This window comes from Heptranchias perlo, chromosome 36, assembly GCF_035084215.1.
Source record: "Heptranchias perlo isolate sHepPer1 chromosome 36, sHepPer1.hap1, whole genome shotgun sequence".
NCBI lineage: Eukaryota > Metazoa > Chordata > Chondrichthyes > Hexanchiformes > Hexanchidae > Heptranchias > Heptranchias perlo.
The window spans coordinates 19,573,540-19,591,826 of NC_090360.1; the positions used below are offsets into that span (position 1 = coordinate 19,573,540).

Consider the following 18,287-nt stretch of genomic DNA (forward strand, 5'->3'; position numbering starts at 1 on the left):
AAATAATATCACACAAACCAGCCAGTGATGTAACGATCAGCTGTTGTTCCTTTCGTATCTCTGGGACACCTGCATCTGAGAGGATGGCCGGGAGATCTGGTGTTGAACCCCACCTCATGCCACTCAGAGGGTTGCAAGGAGATATGTAAATGTCTCAAGAACAATTCCCTTCAATTTTGCCCTTTCTGTGGAGAGGCAGCCTGGCTGAGATTGGGAGCTGGGCAGCACCTGGTACAGGAGGGGGAGGAAGCAGGGAGGAAAGGTGGATCTTCAAACCTGCATCCCATGGCGGCTACAACTCAGTGCTCCAGTGGACACACTGGCACACAGCTGGTACTGGTATTTCTCAGCTCGGACACCCCTTTGAGTATCCAGGACTGTTTCAAGTACCAGCCTACAGTGGCTTGCCAAGACTCCCATGGCCGATGACCCTCTACAGAGCTTGAAAGGACAGGTCTCCAGAGGAAGGAGCAAGGATCAAACCCATAAATGACTATCAGGTCTGAAGTTTACTTCTCATTGAACATCCCGTAATCAATCACTGTCTTTTAATTAAATATTAATTGTTTATTTTTCTATTAAATGGCTTCATTTATTATATTCCCGTTGTTTATAAATTTCAGTGACATACAATGGCTCCTCAAGGTCTTGACATGCAAGCAATGGATCTTAGCTTCTCTTGGCCTACCTTGAAAGATCACTGCCCCTGGCATGAGCCTGACCAGCAATGGCATCCATGATGGCATCTTGAGAGTACATGCTGATGGGGGTGTTATACTGGGCATGGATGATGGTGGCCTTCCCACCAGGGCCTTTCACTTCGATGGGCTTGTGTGTGGACAACACAGAGTCCTTCAGAACGTTGGGGTTGAAACGCTCCACATACTCACTAGTTGTCGTGGGAGTGAGGCGGAGAGAGAGGAAAGGAAAGAAGAGTAAAATGTGAAAGGAAGAGAACAATGCAGGGCAGAAAGTGTAGCTTGTGATGATAGAGGAGGCAGTGGATAAGCAGAAGCTTCTTATTTTTTTTACTTTGAATCTTCATCCCCGTTTGCAAGTTCAAATGTAAATCCAAAGAAACAAAGACTATTATCCAGTCTTCTCTTTGCACTCCCCCACCCCAATTCTCTCCCTTCTTTCACACTGTCCATATTCAGAATACTGTACGTCATTGTGGGTTCCTACCTTCAAAAGGCCAGTGATGGGTTGGAGTAAAGAGCGACTGGGTGATTTCAGGACTCATCTTAAAAACGGTCACGTCTGCGCCTGTGACTCTCTGAGGGGAGGAAAGGAGAAGGCACGGGGAAAGTCAGCTCTGTCTGATCTCTTGCACCTGCAAACTGGAGGTACAGTGGGAGACCCTGGCGACCATCATCGTGCAGCCCCTCAGTGGGAAGTTAAGGTTAAAAACAAACAAAAAGAGAACAAACGTAAACACAGAAGATAAAAAGATCAATTGCCTTCAATGCCACCAAAGCTGTGCTTAAAATCCATGGTTCACAGTGATTTTAAAATAAGTTAATGGAGTCATGTCAGCAGAGTGCCAACAGTTCTCACACACTGTATTCCTAATCTCCAGCGCCTCAGCTAGACAGGTTCGGCAACTTCCCGCTGGGGAAAGGGAGGGAGAATTCAGAGGGCAGGTATTCCTGGAGCCCAGTATCCCATGAGATTCTCTGGTGAAGGGCAGGAAGTAGGACGAACCCACTCAGTGGGAAACGTGGCTTCAACCAGGGAGACCCACAGATGCAGAAAAGGAAACAACCAAGAAACTGAAACTTCTGCTTATCCTTCCCCGACGTCTGCACATCGTCAAGGGAACTAACAGGCCATGCAGGTCACCAGCTGACTAGGAGTCGTTCAAAGGAGCCTCAGTTTTACACTACATTCTATCAGTCCTTTCCCCCAAATGAAAATAACAAAAGTAATTTAAACAGAACAGTTTCTTGTATTTGCTGTGTTAACTCAACGGTACGTTCATGCCAGAAGCCATCAGCTACTCAATTCCAGGATGTTGGAGAAAACCTTCAGATGTGAAGATGGAATGCCAGCCGACCATTTCCTCTTCGTTCTGCTGTCACTGGCACTTAAGTAAAATACTTGTGTTTTTTTCCTTTCAAGAAAGAAACCTGTTTGCATCCCTGCCAGATGCATTAAAATGCAGAGATATCACAGGGCCCCTTTACAATGATCAGTCAATATCCAGCATGCATTGCACAAACTTGCCTCATTGCCCAGCATGCACTGCTCACACCAGCGTTGCCCAAGGTCAAGGCAGAAATGTCTCATTGCCCAGCATGCACTGCATAACCTGTCATATTACCCAGAATTCACACCTGTCCTTTTAACCAGCATGCACTGCAGAAATCTAGCTTAAAGCCCTCAATGGGGGGGGAGGGGTGGAAATGAGGGGCTTTGTCACTTCCAGTTTTTTTTGGGGGGGCCCTTACTTCAAATTCCAGAATTGTTCCAATCTCCCAACTACATTTGGCTGCACTTCACGCCAACTGTTTTTGAATGGACAGTCCCGATGCAATTTAAAAAAAGCACAAATTGCCTGTGTTCCTCATTAATTTGACAGCTGCTAATTCTTCTTTTCCCTCTCAATATCTTGGCAAGAAATTAAAAATGCAGTATGTAGCAGGTAGAGGATGGACTGGACTGGACTCCGCTCCAGCCTTGTCTGTTGAACTCCAACTCGGAACCAAAACGAGGAGAATGGCAATAAAAGGTGCCTGGCCTTGGCTATCTGGAGTCTCAGCAAGAGGAAGAACAAATGGGGGCAACTTTGGAGTCACCATCCTGCTGGCAATGATGGCTCGATGGGTGGGAACGGGCCTGCCCGCCCTACTATTCTATCTAGAAGAGGATGAACAGCGACAAGTGACAGTCCTGCTCTCCTGCCTGCAACCAGATGCTTTTGAACAGCAGAGGGCAGAGTAGGGTCGCCAACTCTGGGTTGGATGTATTCCTGGAGGTTTCATCACATGACCTTCCACCTCCATCTGCCCCGCTCAGTCTTTTTTCTCCTCCTCTCCAATATTTTTATAACTAAAATTGAAGTGTTCAAAAAAAAATGAAAACAAACATCAGTTTTTTTTTTAACGCCCCTATGATTTTTCTCCTGGTTGTTGTTCGCAGCAGCATCCGGGAGATTAATCTTTCATTCCTGGAGACTCCAGGACAATCCTGGAGGGTTGGCAACCCTACAGCAGAGGGCAGCAGCCTCTGGAATAGTAAGAACATAACATAATACAGTATAACCGGGGGGTCACAGTACACTGCTCGACACTGCTAAACAAATTGAGTCATGCGGCCATAATGGATTCTGCTTATTTTTGTGAACATGGAGATTTCCTCCAAATGTGGGAAGTCCTTGCTTCTTGTGATGACCTCACTCACTCCCAGGTCAGGTACAGCACGGGCTGGCGCACCCTCTACATCATCCCAGCTCTAACCTGGGAACAGATCCAACCGAACCAGAGCAATATTCTCATTCCCCAGCCAGCCATGCAGGATGGAAATGCTGCCTTTTCAGCGAGGGCTCGGTGTGAACCAAGATTCCCTACAAGCTAAGTGCGTTTCCCCTCTGTTGAATTTTATGAAAAAGGCTCTGCGTTCCTTGCTGATTGGATACACCCAGGCAGAGATATAAAGGAGTCGTTACATCAGGCGCTGGAGCTGACGCACAGCCTGGAGTGATGTGAGCACGGGCCAGAGATTGGGGCTGGAGGCTCATTCTCCGACCCGCCATCACCCCTGGCAAAGTTCTGCACCAGCAGGCAAGCCTCACCCCATCACCCCTTTATCAAAAAACCCACAAATACTTCAAATCCAAACACCACCCCGTCAAGAGACAATGACAGAATGTTCTTTTAACCATTAAATCAAGCAGTAAACTCATAATGTAAACACCTAGTGGGGCTATTACCACAAGGGCTTGGAAATTCCTGCAGCCTCACTCTGCTGGTGCCCCTATCTGCCCATGCCCAAATCCCGGGGATGTAGTCACTTGCATAACCGAGGCAGGCCATCCCCGGCTCGAGACGGTCGGCCCTAGTAAGGCTTAGGGTCGCCAACTCTGGTTGGACTTGTTCCTGGAGGTTTCATCACACGAACTCCAGCCACCCCCTCCCGGTCAAATAGCCTTCTTCTCCCATCTCCAATATTTTTATAAATAATAAACAAAAGCGTTCAAAAAAAAATTTGAAAAAACAATCTAAAAAAAACTTCCTCTCTGGTTTTTCTTCTGGGTTGCTCACAGCAGTGTCCAGGAGATTATAATTCAATGCCTGGAGACTCCAGGAGGCTTGGCAACCCTAGTAAGGCTGAACGGGTCTTCCAAGGCCCCAAATGGGTCGAAGAAAATGTATTTATTTATATATAACAATTCTTCAGCAGTCACTGGAGCCACTCTGACTAGAAAGGTAATCAACCCCCTCCAGGATCAATCACCTTACACTAGTGACGGTTTGTGGCCTTTAGAAGGCCTCCAACAGATTCACAGCAGGTCTCCGCTGGGGCCTTTCTGGGGTGTAAAGGGAACAATTATCCCAGAGACGCCTGGAAACTCCCTCCAACATGGCCCCAAGACAGTGAGGAGGAGGGGGTCGAAAGATCTGCCAGTGGCTCCCCCCCCACCTCCCACAACCGAAATTTAAGGGTCCAGTCTAAATGGGGATGAACACTGGTCAGAGCCGGGTTTCAGCCCCCCTCGAGAGGTGACTTATTCCCTCTCCAGTCCCAGGAAATTTAAGGCCGTTATGTAACAGAACGCAAACAAGGAATTTATGACAGTGAATTAGTGCCTCGCACGATAAAACCAGTAATGGTCTCCATCAGACCTTTACTTATAAATATCTATGATTTTTCCTCATTTTATTTCCGGTTTTCACACCAGAAGGAGGCTGGAAACAGTGACATGGTTTTCTTGATGTGCAGAACACAGGAAAATCCCAATCTAAAACTACACACATTTATACAGAAAACGTTGGAAATACACAGCAGGGCAAGTCAGCATCTGAAACACATCGTCAAACATCAACCAACTTCCATTTCAAATACTGACTGTCCTGCTGTGTATTTCTAACACTTTGTGGGTAATTTGTCTCGCTCTGTACTTACTTGTGTGTGTGTAACTTTGTCTCCTCTTGTGCTTTTGCATGTGTGACCCTCTGTAAGCATTGTGTATTGGGCATTCTCTCTCTACTTATCTACCCGTCCAAGCAGCCTTGTTTCTTTGTGTGGCCGTCAGTCCGTGAACCCATCTGTCTCTCTCTCTCTCTCTCTCTGTCCATCTCTTTCCTTCAGCTTCTTTTCTCAATCTTCTCCCTTTCCCCTTGTTATTTTTATCCTTTCATTCTGACACTCATTTTTCATTCTCTTTATTGCTGTCCCTCCTCTTTCTCTCTCATCTCCTTGTGCCCTTCCACCCATGGGCTACCCACCAGCAACACCACTGCGTAAACTCCAAAACTCTGCTGCCCGTATCCTAACTTGCACCAAGTCCCGTTCACCCATCACCCCTGTGCTTGCTGACCTGCACTGGCTCCTGGTCCACCAACGCCTTGATTTTAGAATTCTTATCCTTGTGTTCAAATCTTCCATGGCCTCGCACCCTCATTATCTCTGTAATCTCCTCCAACCCTTTAGGAACTCTGCGTTCCTCCAATTCTGGCCTCTAGTCCATCCCCACTCCCTTTGCCCAGCACCCAGCATTGGATGTCGTGCCTTCAACTGTCTAGGCCCCAAGCTCTGGAATTCCCTCCCTCAACCTCTACACCTCTCCCTGCTCCTTTAAGACCCTCCTTAAAACCTAAGTCTTTAACCGAGCTTTTAGTCACCCGTCCCAATGTCTCCTTCTTTGGTTTCGGTCTCAATTTTTGTCTGATTACGCTCCTGTGAAGTGCCTTGGAATGTTTTCCTACATTAAAGGTGTGTATTAAAGGGGATCTGTGTGCTCTCTAATGTCCTCGGTGGATCACAATTTTTTTGGTTTTGCCGAACCATACAAGTTTGCAGCACAGGAAGAGGCCATTCAGCCCATTGTACCTGTGCTGGCTCTTCTTCGCTAGAGCAAATCAAAACTGATCCTACGGCCCTGCTCTCGTTTCACAACCTATAAACCTTTATCTTAAATGGGATTCTTTATAAAACTTGTTGGAACAGCAGATTCAAGAAATATCGGTACTGGTGTTCAAATCTCAGGGATCTGATAGAAGATGCCATTTTCCTGTTTCCGTTGTGTAGACTGGAGACACTAACGGGACAAACTACAAGATGAGCGTGCACTGTTTCTAAGTATTCAGTATGAAATGAAGCATTACACCACAGCGATGAATCTGTAAAGCAGCTTGGGCTTCAATGTCCTAGAAAACAACTTCAAATTGAGTTCATGCCGCAGAGCAACTCAGAGAGAAGGAGCAAACACAGCAGGTTGGAGCAACAAACACTGGGGGCTTCATGCTGCCCTTCAGCAGATCACATCACACAACACACTACCACAATATGGCTGCCTACTAACTTGGCTGTAGTGTTGACGATCTGTGGGAGGAAAGAATTGAAAAGATGGTTTAGTTCTCAAATCATACTAACCTGATCTGTCGCAACTCAGAGTCTCAGAGTTTGCGGAGAACGGATTTCCCTATTTGTTATCCTCCCCACAGAGGGGCGCTCATCAATTTTCACTCAATACACCCGGGGATCAGTGAGTACAATATTCTGCATTGACTAGGTTCTATTTAATGAACGTTGCACAGGATGAAGTCCTTTATCAGTGCGTGACTGCAAAACAAATCTGTGATCGGAGCTGGTGAAAACGCACCCTCAGACAACCAGGCGTGAACTCACTACTGACTGTGCACAACTGCCAGTTATTAAACACCACAGGGACACTAGTACCCGTTAGCAATGAGCCCCGACTTGTACAGAACACTGGGGGAGCAGGGCACCACACATCCCCAGCACTTCAGGAAAGCAGACGTGACCCTTCATTTTAAATAGGATATGATAAGAGCATTATCATAAGCAGAGAGACACAACTCTTACAGAATGAAAGATACTAGTGTAGTATTAGACCCTCTTTAAGAACCAAGAGCCAAGGTTGGGACTAGTGTGGTATTGGACCCTGTTGAACAGGGCATCAGTGGCAGCGTACAGACAGCTGAGACTGTCATGGGTTGTGCTGAATTTACTTACCTTATTATTACTACAGGTGACCATGGCCCAGCCCCGATTCTAAAGGCCACTCTGATTCCATTTGCCGTTATAGTTCTTATCCCAGTAATGCCACTTGTTACAGCCAGTTTGAATTTGGTGGCTTAGAACAGTCACCCCTCACTGGGGGAATAAATTCTAAACCCACCTGCGAAGGAGCCAACAGACTCGCCCAACCCACCATGTCCAGATTCAACAACCCACATTCAGATCTCCAGGAGGGGCCTCTGGCACATCGCCAATTCAACTCGGCATTTTGGCAAGTGACTGCCTTCATTCCTATGAGAAGCCCAACCCTATTGGGGTCGAAGTTCATTGTGCTATCATAGCCACAGACAGCAAGCCAAAAAGGTAAAAAAGACAATCTGTAACGTCAAGAGAACAAAAACAGTGAGCCTGACTCCTGTCCCCGACTCCCATCACCCTCGCTGCCAGTGAGCAAATGGCAGACGAGGCGAACAAATTGGCTCACACTGAGGCAGCACCTTATGATACACACTTACAATACCAGCCAGCAACAAGACGATTACACAGAACCAGCCTGAAAATACACAGCTGTGGCAATGTCTTTCAGTACAATTTCTGCTGACGTAGGCGCCCAGGGTCGAAGAGCACCGAAGACCAGTGACTGAAGGCAACTGGGCTGAAAATTATTGCAGTACTTCAATACGGCCACTAGGGGGCGAATAATCTAGTGCCCCCTTGTGGCGCGGATTGAGTACTGCAACTCTACGCCGAGTTACCATTTTCGACAGGCCCATTGGGCATTTCTTTCTAAAGTTTCTGACATCCCAAAATCAACAGTCGCAATGGAGATCCTCTGAAATGCAGACGAATAACAAAATAACTTAAAAACAAGTAGTTTCTCCCTCCATTATCTCTCTAACTCTTGCACACACCCAGGGTACAGATGGGGAGAAGTGGAGAAGCAGAGTACAAAATTACAGATATTAAATCTTTTATTACGACATGCGACGCTTCCCAAGCCAATAGTATCAGAAGAAAATCAGTTATTCTTAAAGAATTGTTTGTAATTATTCACAACGTTGAAAGTGATCTGGGTTCAGTTGGTTATTCCTTGGCTACACTGCCTTTCTGTGTCTCAGATTCCTCTCTTGCCCTCGCCCCCTCCCTCTGTGTCCACGAGGTCGATCCTCCCATCCTCTTCGCGTCTCCTGCTAGGCTGCGGGAGGCTGCAGTGTTCCGTGTGCTCGTTGCCGGCAGTCTGAGAGAAATCGGACTCCCGTCTCACTCTGCCACAGTTACACTTGCAGCTGCTCAGAGCACTGCCGTATTTGGAAGTAAAATGCGGAGCTGCTTAGTCGGCACAACCTTTCCAGGGAGAAATGGTGACCGCAGCATTCCACTCAAAGTAGCAACAGATCCGAGAAGGAAGGGCCGGACATCGATCTCAACCAGCCATTCTCGGATTGCAATATTGCGACCGTTTAATCATCACTGTATTTCCAAAATCACTGCCCTTCTCGTGGAGAAAGGCATCTTGATAAATCTCTTCCTGAGATGTCTACACAATGGGGGGAATTTTAATCTCCCAGGATGGGCGGTTAAAAACTCGAAAATCTGAAACCTGACTCCAACCCTCCCTCTTCTGGTTTTAACGGAGACGGGTTGAGAACGGCCGGATCTGCTTTTCCAGCACTGATTGTGGGCCGGGAGGAGCAGGAGTGCTTCCCTCCTTTGGCCCCCTAAGCAAATCACCTTCCATCCCCGCGATCAGATCTCCCCTCACCCTGCGATCGGACCCCCGACCCACGACCCAGGTCAACCTCTGATCCGTGCCCGATTTCTCCCCCCCACCGCCCCCTTGTCTATCCAATCCCTCCCTCCTCTCCCCTCCCCTCCCCGCTTGCAGCCTGGCACCGCAGGCCTTCCCGTCCCACAGCCAGCCCTCTCAATCTGGCCGGCTGTGGGACGGGAAACATGGACAAAAAAATTTAAATGAGGTCCTGCCGTTAAATTCAGCAGGACCTCCGGGTTACCTGCATTTCCGGCTTTCCCGGCCTCCAGGACCTCCCCGAACTACCTCCCCGTAAATATCGGGGCCACTGTGTCTGCATGCAGAGTGCAAGCAAGAGCAAACAGATTGACTAGATGAAAACACAGTTCCCTGCGAGCCACTCAGCAGAGGATTACAAACAAAATAAAACACTAAAATACAAAATAAAATGATTCCTGACAGACACTGAAATCGAGCGAGGCCCAGACTTTCTCTCACTGCACAGTTTGCTCCAATACCAGTCAAGCTTTCAGATGCGCTTTTTCCATCTTCAGGACTGTATGTTGCCAGCCACCATCTCTCTCTCTCTCCATTACCACCATCTCTCTCTCTCTCCACTACCACCATCTCTCTCCCTCTCTCCACTACCACCATCGCTCTCTCTCTCCACTACCACCATCTCCCTCTCTCTCCACTACCACCATCTCTCTCCCTCTCCACTACCACCATCTCTCTCCCTCTCCACTACCACCATCTCTCTCCCTCTCCACTACCACCATCTCCCTCTCTCTCCACTACCACCATCTCTCTCCCTCTCCACTACCACCATCTCTCTCCCTCTCTCCACTACCACCATCGCTCTCTCTCTCCACTACCACCATCTCCCTCTCTCTCCACTACCACCATCTCCCTCTCTCTCCACTACCACCATCTCCCTCTCTCTCCACTACCACCATCTCTCTCCCTCTCCACTACCACCATCTCTCTCTCTCTCTCTCTCTCTCCACCATCTCTCTCTCCATTACCACCATCTCTCCCTCTCTCCACTACCACCATCTCTCTCTCTCTCTCTCTCTCTCTCCACTACCACCATCTCTCTCTCTCCACTAGCACTATCTCTCTCTCTCTCCACTACCACCATCTCTCTCTCTCTCTCCACCATCTCTCCCTCTCTCTCCACCATCTCTCTCTCTCTCTCTACTGCCGCCATCTCTCTCTCTCCACTACCACCATCTCTCTCTCTCTCTCCACCATCTCTCTCCCTCCCTCTCCACCATCTCCCTCTCTCTACTGCCACCATCTCTCTCCCTCTCTCTCCACCACCACCATGTCTCTCCACCACCACCACGTCTCTCTTTCTCTCTCTCCCTCCACCACTACACTCACTGAGACTCTTGGAGTTAACACCCTGCTCGGACACATTATTTCCAGGCCCTGACATTCCCTGGGGGGTTCGCCGGCCGTAACTGCGGTTTCAGCCACTTACACTGTTTCTCTGGGGCTCCTCCTGCCAAATTTGCAGCAGGAAGCTAGGTGAGCCCCCCATGGAATCTCGGCACTGTGCCCAGTCCGACACGAAACAGAACGGAAACTCCCTCTCCAGTGTCAGGTTAGGTCCCGAGTCTCTTTAAAAAAAATTCTCGGGATTTTGCCGTCGCTGGCAATGCCGACATTTATTGCCCATCCTTAGCTGCCCTTGAGAAGGTGGTGGTGGGCCTTCTTCTTGGACCCCTGCATTGTAGTAGGTGGCTTGTTCGGCCACTTCAGAGACAACCACGTTGGGTGTGGGTCTGGAGTCATATATAGGCCAGACCGGGTAAGGACGGCACGTTTCCTTCCCTAAAGGACATTAATGAACCAGTTGGGTTTTTACAACAATCCGACAGCTTCATGGTCACTTTTACTGATAGCAGATTTTTACAAAACTGAATTCAAATTCTCAAACTGCTAGGATGGGATTATGAGCTCACTTATTAGTCCAGCCCTATGGGATTAACTAGCCCAGTAACATAATCACTACACTACCGACTCCAGATCAAGGCTATGTTTACAAACGTGCTGTAGCTTCTGTGTGAACCAGTTTCACTTTGCACCAATGTTACACTTTTGTTGTAAACACTGCCACTTACAGTGAAGGTGATGGATCCTAAGCCCTGAATATGTACCAACTATCGGTCAGTACCGTCATCTGTAAACTACCCCCAGACTCAACAAGAGGCCAAGACGAGCAGCTATTTGTAATAAAGGGGGTGTGAAAGGGTCTTTAAAGTGCTTCAGAGACCAGGGAGAAGCATCAGCTCCACATCATCCAAATACACACCAGGACTATTCCAGGAACAGCAAACTGGAGGCAGAACTGCTTGTAACTCATTCTCGCACCAGATGTATATCCAGAACGGTGTAAACTCAGCAGGAAGATCCTTGCACAGAGCCCCCAATCCTCGCTCCAATTCAGCCATGTTCCCTCCTCCTAGATCTGGCCAGGAGGTGGCTCTGGATTGGTCACTCAGTTTAATAGCCAGAGACAATGCGATATTCCAGAATCCAATGGCCACTTTGGAAACCTACACCTAGAGCCCAGCACCTATCCCACCCCTTTGGGTGGTATTAAGGGTTACGGAAGATGGAGTTAAGATACCGATCAGCCATGATCTAACTGAATGGGGCTGAATGGCCTACTCCTGTTCCTAGACCGTGGGCGGAAGGCTCATCCAGCGGGCGTGGCCAGGTGGTCTCGAATTCTCCAGTGTTCTCCAAAGCCCTCAGCACCATCGCAGATGACAAGACAGAGGCGCCAGTACCGAGGGGCCGGGCAGTGCGAGTGGCAAGGGCAACGGTGCCAGCTTCAATCAGGTGCCGCTGTTTGCTGGTCCCTCACTGGCACCAGTCAGGCAAATATAACCTGAGGCGAACTACTAGGAAAGAGGCTGGGAACTAGAAACTGGTCACAGGGCTGTTTAGCGAGGGGCAACCTAGGGACTACTTAAAAATATAAGTCCACTTAACGTCATAAACGCAGCAGGCATGTGGTGAGCTACCCACCGTGTACTTAGTTGCAGTTTTAGTACCTACCCTCGGAGGAGTCCACCTGCAGAGACCCTCTCCCGCCAGTCAGCCTTCCGGGCTGTTGCCCTCGCCATTTCCTCAACAGTCTCTTTAGCGTACAGGCCCATGGGGCTGTTGTACTGCCTGCGCTGGCTGGCGCTAGGCGTCCCATATTTAATACCAGTTATATCAGAAACCCTTGCTGTTGCCCGAGAAAGGCTGACCCCTCTTTGAGGTGAAAGGTCGGAGGTCAGGGGAGTAGCTGGAGAGAACATCGAAGTGGCCATGGAAGATGTCTGCCTGAAAGATCCTGTCAGTTCCGAGCTACAAGACAAGCTGCTGTCCCTCGTGCTGCTGAGGTAATCGTAGGACATCCCGTTTGCTGTTAGCGTACTATCAGAGAGCCGAGCAGCTTTATTGAGCTGGTATTCGGGGGCTGATGTCAGTTTCCCGCTCAGGCAGCTGGTGCTGATTCGCAAAGCTGGCTCCTGCAGCAACAAACACCCGAGCACAGAACAAAAAGCAAAAAGAAGACAATCACAGATCACATGCAAATACACAGCACACCACCGATCAAAGCAAAAACAAAAAAAAAGTTAGCGGGCCCAAATTATCCAGCATTCGTTGATGGAGAACGTGAGATTGGGCACCTTGCAGGATGGTACCAGTCACTTAACGAAATATCGTCTGTGGCACGAGCTGAAAGACCACGTCACCAGGAGCAGTCGGGCTGCCACTTTAGTCTTTGAGTAAAGCCGTCTGGAAACGTCTCGAATGCACACCGGGCGCCAAAATTCTGATGTTGGAGCTGCCAGTACATTTCCTCCCCACCTGCTCTTTGTAACATGGAGCTTGTTGGTTAATAAGGTTCTCAATGAACTTGCATCACCTACAAGTAAACATTTAAACCTACCCTGCTCAGATGTGCCCGATTTTACCCTGCCCTGCCCTGCTCCCACTCTGGCTTTGGATTTGGCAAAAGGCGGTAACTCAACAGTGGCAGAAACTACATCCTTATATAATAGTGAGACAATGAGGTTTTGGGAAGGAGACCATAGGCCCATCTAGCCTGCTCTTCCAAACCATTAGTTTCCTTATTGTGATTCTGGAACCAACAATCTCGCATCCCCTTCCCTAATAGAAATTCATCTAGTCCTTTTAAAAAAAACAAATCTGTTCCACTACCCCCACTGGTAATCTGTCACCCAATTCAATCTCCCTCTTACTGAAAAACATTGCCCAAATTTCCTATTTTCCCTGAACCAGAGTTCTCGAATCCTGTGACCAACGGAACTTTTCTGGATCCAAGTTCGCCATACCCATAAAAATCCTGGACACTTCCATCAAATTCCACCTCATCATCCTCTTCTTTAGAGTGTTGGGTCCCAGGATGGACAATCTTTCCTCCTAACTCAGCTCTCTAAGTTCAGGAATCAGCCTGGTAGCCCTCCTTTGAACTCTCTCCAATAAGTCTACATCTTTTCTGCAATATGGAGACCAGAACTGTACACCGTACTCTATATGTGGCCCCTTCAAGTCCAGATACAGCTTCGACATCACTTCCTCAGACTCAATAGCAACACTCTTAGCTGTATGTCAACATTTTATTTGCTTTCTTCACTACTTGTTGACATTGAACAGACTGCTTTCATGACCTCTCCACCAGAACCCCCAGATCTCTTTCCTGCTGTTACCTCAAGCACATTACAACATAACATGCACTCTACATTCTTGCTTCTTCTATGTAGACTCATGACCTTTACACTTATAGGTGATCCCATCTGCCACCTCTCCACAAATTCCATGGCCATTCCAATTTCTGGGAAGTTACACTGAAGTCCACCCAACCCTAGAGCAGGCGCCTTTGAAACTGCAGAGTGTTTATACTTGTATCCAGAGTGATTCCAGTTTCATTCAGGGTCACTGCCTGACCATAGAAATTGGATGCATATGAAAATTGGAGTGATTTCTTTGAAGGAATACTGTCGAAGGCCTTGTGTGTTTTGTTCACTGAATTGGGTGAATTCCCAACGCTTGAATTAATCCGAACCCACTTCAGCTCCTGGCCCACGGTCCAGGAAAACACGGAGAGACATGGCGTGGTGGCAGCCATCTTGTTTGTCCCCCTTAAGGTTTATTCGGTCACCCTGTGGTGTAAGTGGAGTAGGTTCGTGAACCACAGGAAGACAGTCACATACTGATGATTAATCTACCTCTCTCGCACTCACTATTTCCTTCCAATCAGTCCGTGTTACTGACTGTATCTGTACTGATGTTAATCCAGCTCCCACACACCACCATGCTCACAAACTGCTCCCAGCCAGCACCCCGTGTTACCGACTGTATCTGTACTGATACGAGTGCAAAGGAGCTGCATTGTCAAACTCGGATTAAAAACTTGTGCGTGTGTGCGTGTTAATGAGCTGTGTGCAGAGGTCTTGTTAAATTTGAAAGGATTAAGGGATTACTGTAATAGTTAAAGGGTCAAATTGGATTTCCACCAGATATTGCCTGTACCATCAGACTTCAAGTCAGAAGTCATCAGACAAAAATAAAACATTATAAATGAACTGTTACAATTTTTAAGGGCGGTCTGTCACTGAGGTTTGTGTTTCATTTAAAGTTGCCTAGCACACTGGACATGCCCGTCCTCTCAGTAATTTGCCAGCACAGGGGTGACCGACCCTTTTAAACCAGCGCACTGTGTCAAGGGAGAAAAATGTTTGTAAACGATTGGGGGAAAAAATGATTTTACCAAGCCCGAGACTCAATGGGATGGAATTATTCGGTCTCTTGTGAGAGGCATCGTTACAAGCCAAAAATAAAAGTTGCCAATTTTTTTTCCCAGCAAAGCTACGGCCCTTTTAATTAGGGGGAAAAAGTAACTGTAAATGTGAAAGATAAAGCATCGTGTACTCTTTTTAAACAAATTACAAAGAGCAGCAGCATCTTACCACTTAAATGGACAGCAGCTAAGGGCCAAAATCCCCGGGAAATAATGCAATTTCTCCAAAGACCCAGCTAAGAAAAGAAACAAAATCAGGGAGCACCCAGACTCCAAGAAGACACTCCTTCGAAGATTATTCTTCGATTCTCTGCATCAATGGCCTGTGTGGGGGAGGGGGGCACCAGCAAGAACTAACAAACTGTCTGCAGCAGTCCTGTTAAATTTGAAAGGATTAAGGGATTGCTGCAATAGTCTGGTGAAAGGCCAAGTGTGAGTCAAGAAGGGTTTCTACCATTTGCCCCAAGGTGGTGCTGTGACCTCATTCAAAACCACACTGCAAATGGAGACTCGTGGTAAAGGCACAGAATGGAGTCAAACCTTCTGCAGATGGAGTCTGTCCCCTCGTTTGCCATCTTCCCCCAGTTGTAAACAATTTTACAACACCAAGTTATAGTCCAGCAATTTTATTTGAAATTCACAAGCTTTCGGAGGCTTCCTCCTTCCTCAGGTGAATGCTGGACTATAACTTGGTGTTGTAAAATTGTTTACAATGGACTATAACTTGGTGTTGTAAAATTGTTTACAATTGTCAACCCCAGTCCATCACCGGCATCTCCACATCACATCTTCCCCCAGGATCACACTCATAACTGAGAGAGAGACAGAGAGAGAGAGAGACACACACACAGACAGAGAGAGAGACACACAGACAGAAAGAGAGACACAGAGAGAGAGACAGACAGACAGACACAGACAGAAATAGACAGGGAGAGAGACACACAGACAGACAGAGGGAGAGAGAGGAGAGACAGAGAGAGAGAGAGACAGAAACAGACAGAGAGACACAGGCAGACAGAGAGAGAGAGAAGAGACAGAGAGAGAGACACAAAGAGAGACACACAGAGACGCAGAGAGAGAGAGACACAGAGAGAGAGAGAGAGAGACAGACAGACAGACAGAGAGACAGAGAGACAGAGAGAGAGAGACAGACAGAGAGAGAGAGACAGACAGAGAGAGAGAGACACAGAGACAGAGAGAGAGAGAGAGAACGAACTTCCCCATTTCAACAAATGGGGCATGTGAGGAAAAGCGAATGAAAGCCCAGAGTCGATTGGCTTAGGGCCCCTGTCCGCCCTCTCCAAGTGCCCAATGAGGAGGCACTGCCGACAGCAACATCTTCGAGGCAAGAGTTTGTGAGCAACACAGAGGGTTTGGGGGGTGGGCGGGGGGAGCTGGGGTAAAAGAGGGGAGGAGAACCTATAAAAGGGAAGAAAGTCATTTCAAAATAGGATTAAGTGACCAATATGTCAATTTTTAAAAAAAGTCAGACAGATTTACACATCAACAAAGCTCATTAACAGCAAGACCAGTGCAAATTCAGAAAATGATTTTGATTAAGACATGCGACTGAAAGCATTCTCCCTTTAACCTGTACAGACACAGCAACAGCAACTCCATCACAGCCGACAGAAGCCAAAAGCACAATGGCAGAAGGATGCCCTTGACTCACTTTCCCCTCTTTCCCCCCACCTTTCTCATCCTGGTTAGATGCAGCCGGGTAGCAGCCATTTTGTGGACAACTCCCCATTTCGCTCTTATAGAGCTGCATAAATCTGGTTAGCAACAGGAGTGAGTCCAAAAGGGCAAATACCAACCCTTGAACACTTGGGCCGTTGGGACCAGTGAATCTTCACGTCAGCGAGGAGAACTGGCCAAACATGAATGGTGTAAGATTAGATGGGTACTAAACAGTTTTGCTCTGACTTATTCTTGTGGGACAGGAAGCTTTGCAGAATCTCTTTCCCCAGGAGATGAAATGGGTTTGACAGGACCCATGAGGGAGCAGACTGATAGCCTGTGTCGGGAATGAGCTTGATGAGGCAAATGGCCCTATCTCGTTCCGTGCTTACTCTCTTACTGCGATTCCTCCACTGTGATTGGGATGAACAGGCCGTCACCCTCACTGGTGATCTTGCTGAGTGGAATTTAAGAATGCCACGTCCAAGAAGGTCTCCACAAAATATCTGCTGTCGGCCAGTCTGTAAATATCACTTTTAAAAGCATAAAGCAGGTTAACATGGGATAGCAGAGAGAATTCTTCTGTGATTCTCAACGTCAGTGATGTCCGTGCTCTGGAATCGAACTCGTTCCATTTTATTCATCCGAGTTTCACCATCAAGCACATCCAAATCAGGTCTGTTAGATGCAGAGCAAAGGTCCCTCCATCCTGTCCAAAGTGTGTCCATCAGCCCCAATCTATAAACATCACCTCTTACCGAATTTTCCATTTCGCCAAATAGTATATTGCCTGACGCAGATGGTCAGTTTGTGCCAGCTTTGCCGTCACATTTACTGGGGACCTCCAGTGGGAGGCTGGTGTTGATGGTGTTCCATTCTTCCCAGTGCTTCCCATCTATTGGGGCTGGATTCACTGTTCTGGTGAAGGTCGCTGTGTTGCCATTGGGAACGGGAAACCTGACCAATTTCCCCTGCCCTCACCCTGGGGTGCTGCGGCTAAGTGTAGCAGTTGACTCAGTACAGATTGGAGGTCAAGCTTAGGACCTGCCTGGTCTGTACGACTCAGAGATGGTGACCCCCTGATCTAGCGATGGCAGCGATAGAATTTTTGATCATTTTTGCTGAACGTTAACTGCTAAAGATGGCAGATTTCAAGACGGTCATTCCCAGTCATATTTACACGACAATTACAGAAAACACAATTGTCTTGGTGATTGGTTGCTTAAGTTAATTAGCTAATTTAGAAAAGTTGATCAGAAGCCTACTTTAAGGGAGCCACATACCTAACTCACAGTGCTTGGCAAACAGTCCTTTGCTTATGAATGGTCAAGACAACAACATAAAATACATCAAAACATATCTTGTCCCTTCCAAATAAACGTAAAGCCAACCCTTTTTCATGACAGTGGTGCTCTTTTAACATGTCTATGGTTAATGGACAATCTCAAGAGTTACCATCACAAGGAAATCCAACTGCGTACGGCCAGGTTTTCAGGTGGAGAGGGCAAGTTTTTCCATCATGTTACTCATTTTCTGTTTCATCTTCCTTCCCTGAAATCTTATCTTCAGTTTCTGCACAAACATGTCACTGGAGTTGCCAGGACCATCACCTTTCAGGTGTGAATTATAGGTAAAATTATGTCACCAATGACTGTTGCATCTTGCACAGGAGCGGGGCTCTACAAGACATTTTGTTATCCTGGAAACAAGCATCACGTAAACGGAGATATGCTCGACATGAGAAATTCACGTCCTCAACGATATCAAAAGTCACACAGAGACAATTATACTGCTTTTGGTCACTGGGCTAAGAAAATACAAGAG

The 18,287-nt window shown here is 47.5% G+C and overlaps 1 protein-coding gene across 1 annotated transcript in view; it reads right to left on the reverse strand.

Moving 5' to 3' along the window:
* The window catches only part of ldb3a (LIM domain binding 3a), a 256,055-nt gene that overhangs the window by 83,187 nt on the left and 154,581 nt on the right, over positions 1–18,287 (reverse strand). Inside the window, exons 5-9 of the mRNA XM_067972340.1 lie at positions 12,026–12,486; positions 9,216–9,287; positions 7,364–7,580; positions 6,524–6,543; positions 689–889 (exon numbers count right to left, since the gene is read on the reverse strand). Of these exons, the coding sequence (XP_067828441.1) occupies positions 689–889; positions 6,524–6,543; positions 7,364–7,580; positions 9,216–9,287; positions 12,026–12,486 (971 nt within the window). The remainder of the gene's footprint in view (positions 1–688; positions 890–6,523; positions 6,544–7,363; positions 7,581–9,215; positions 9,288–12,025; positions 12,487–18,287) is intronic.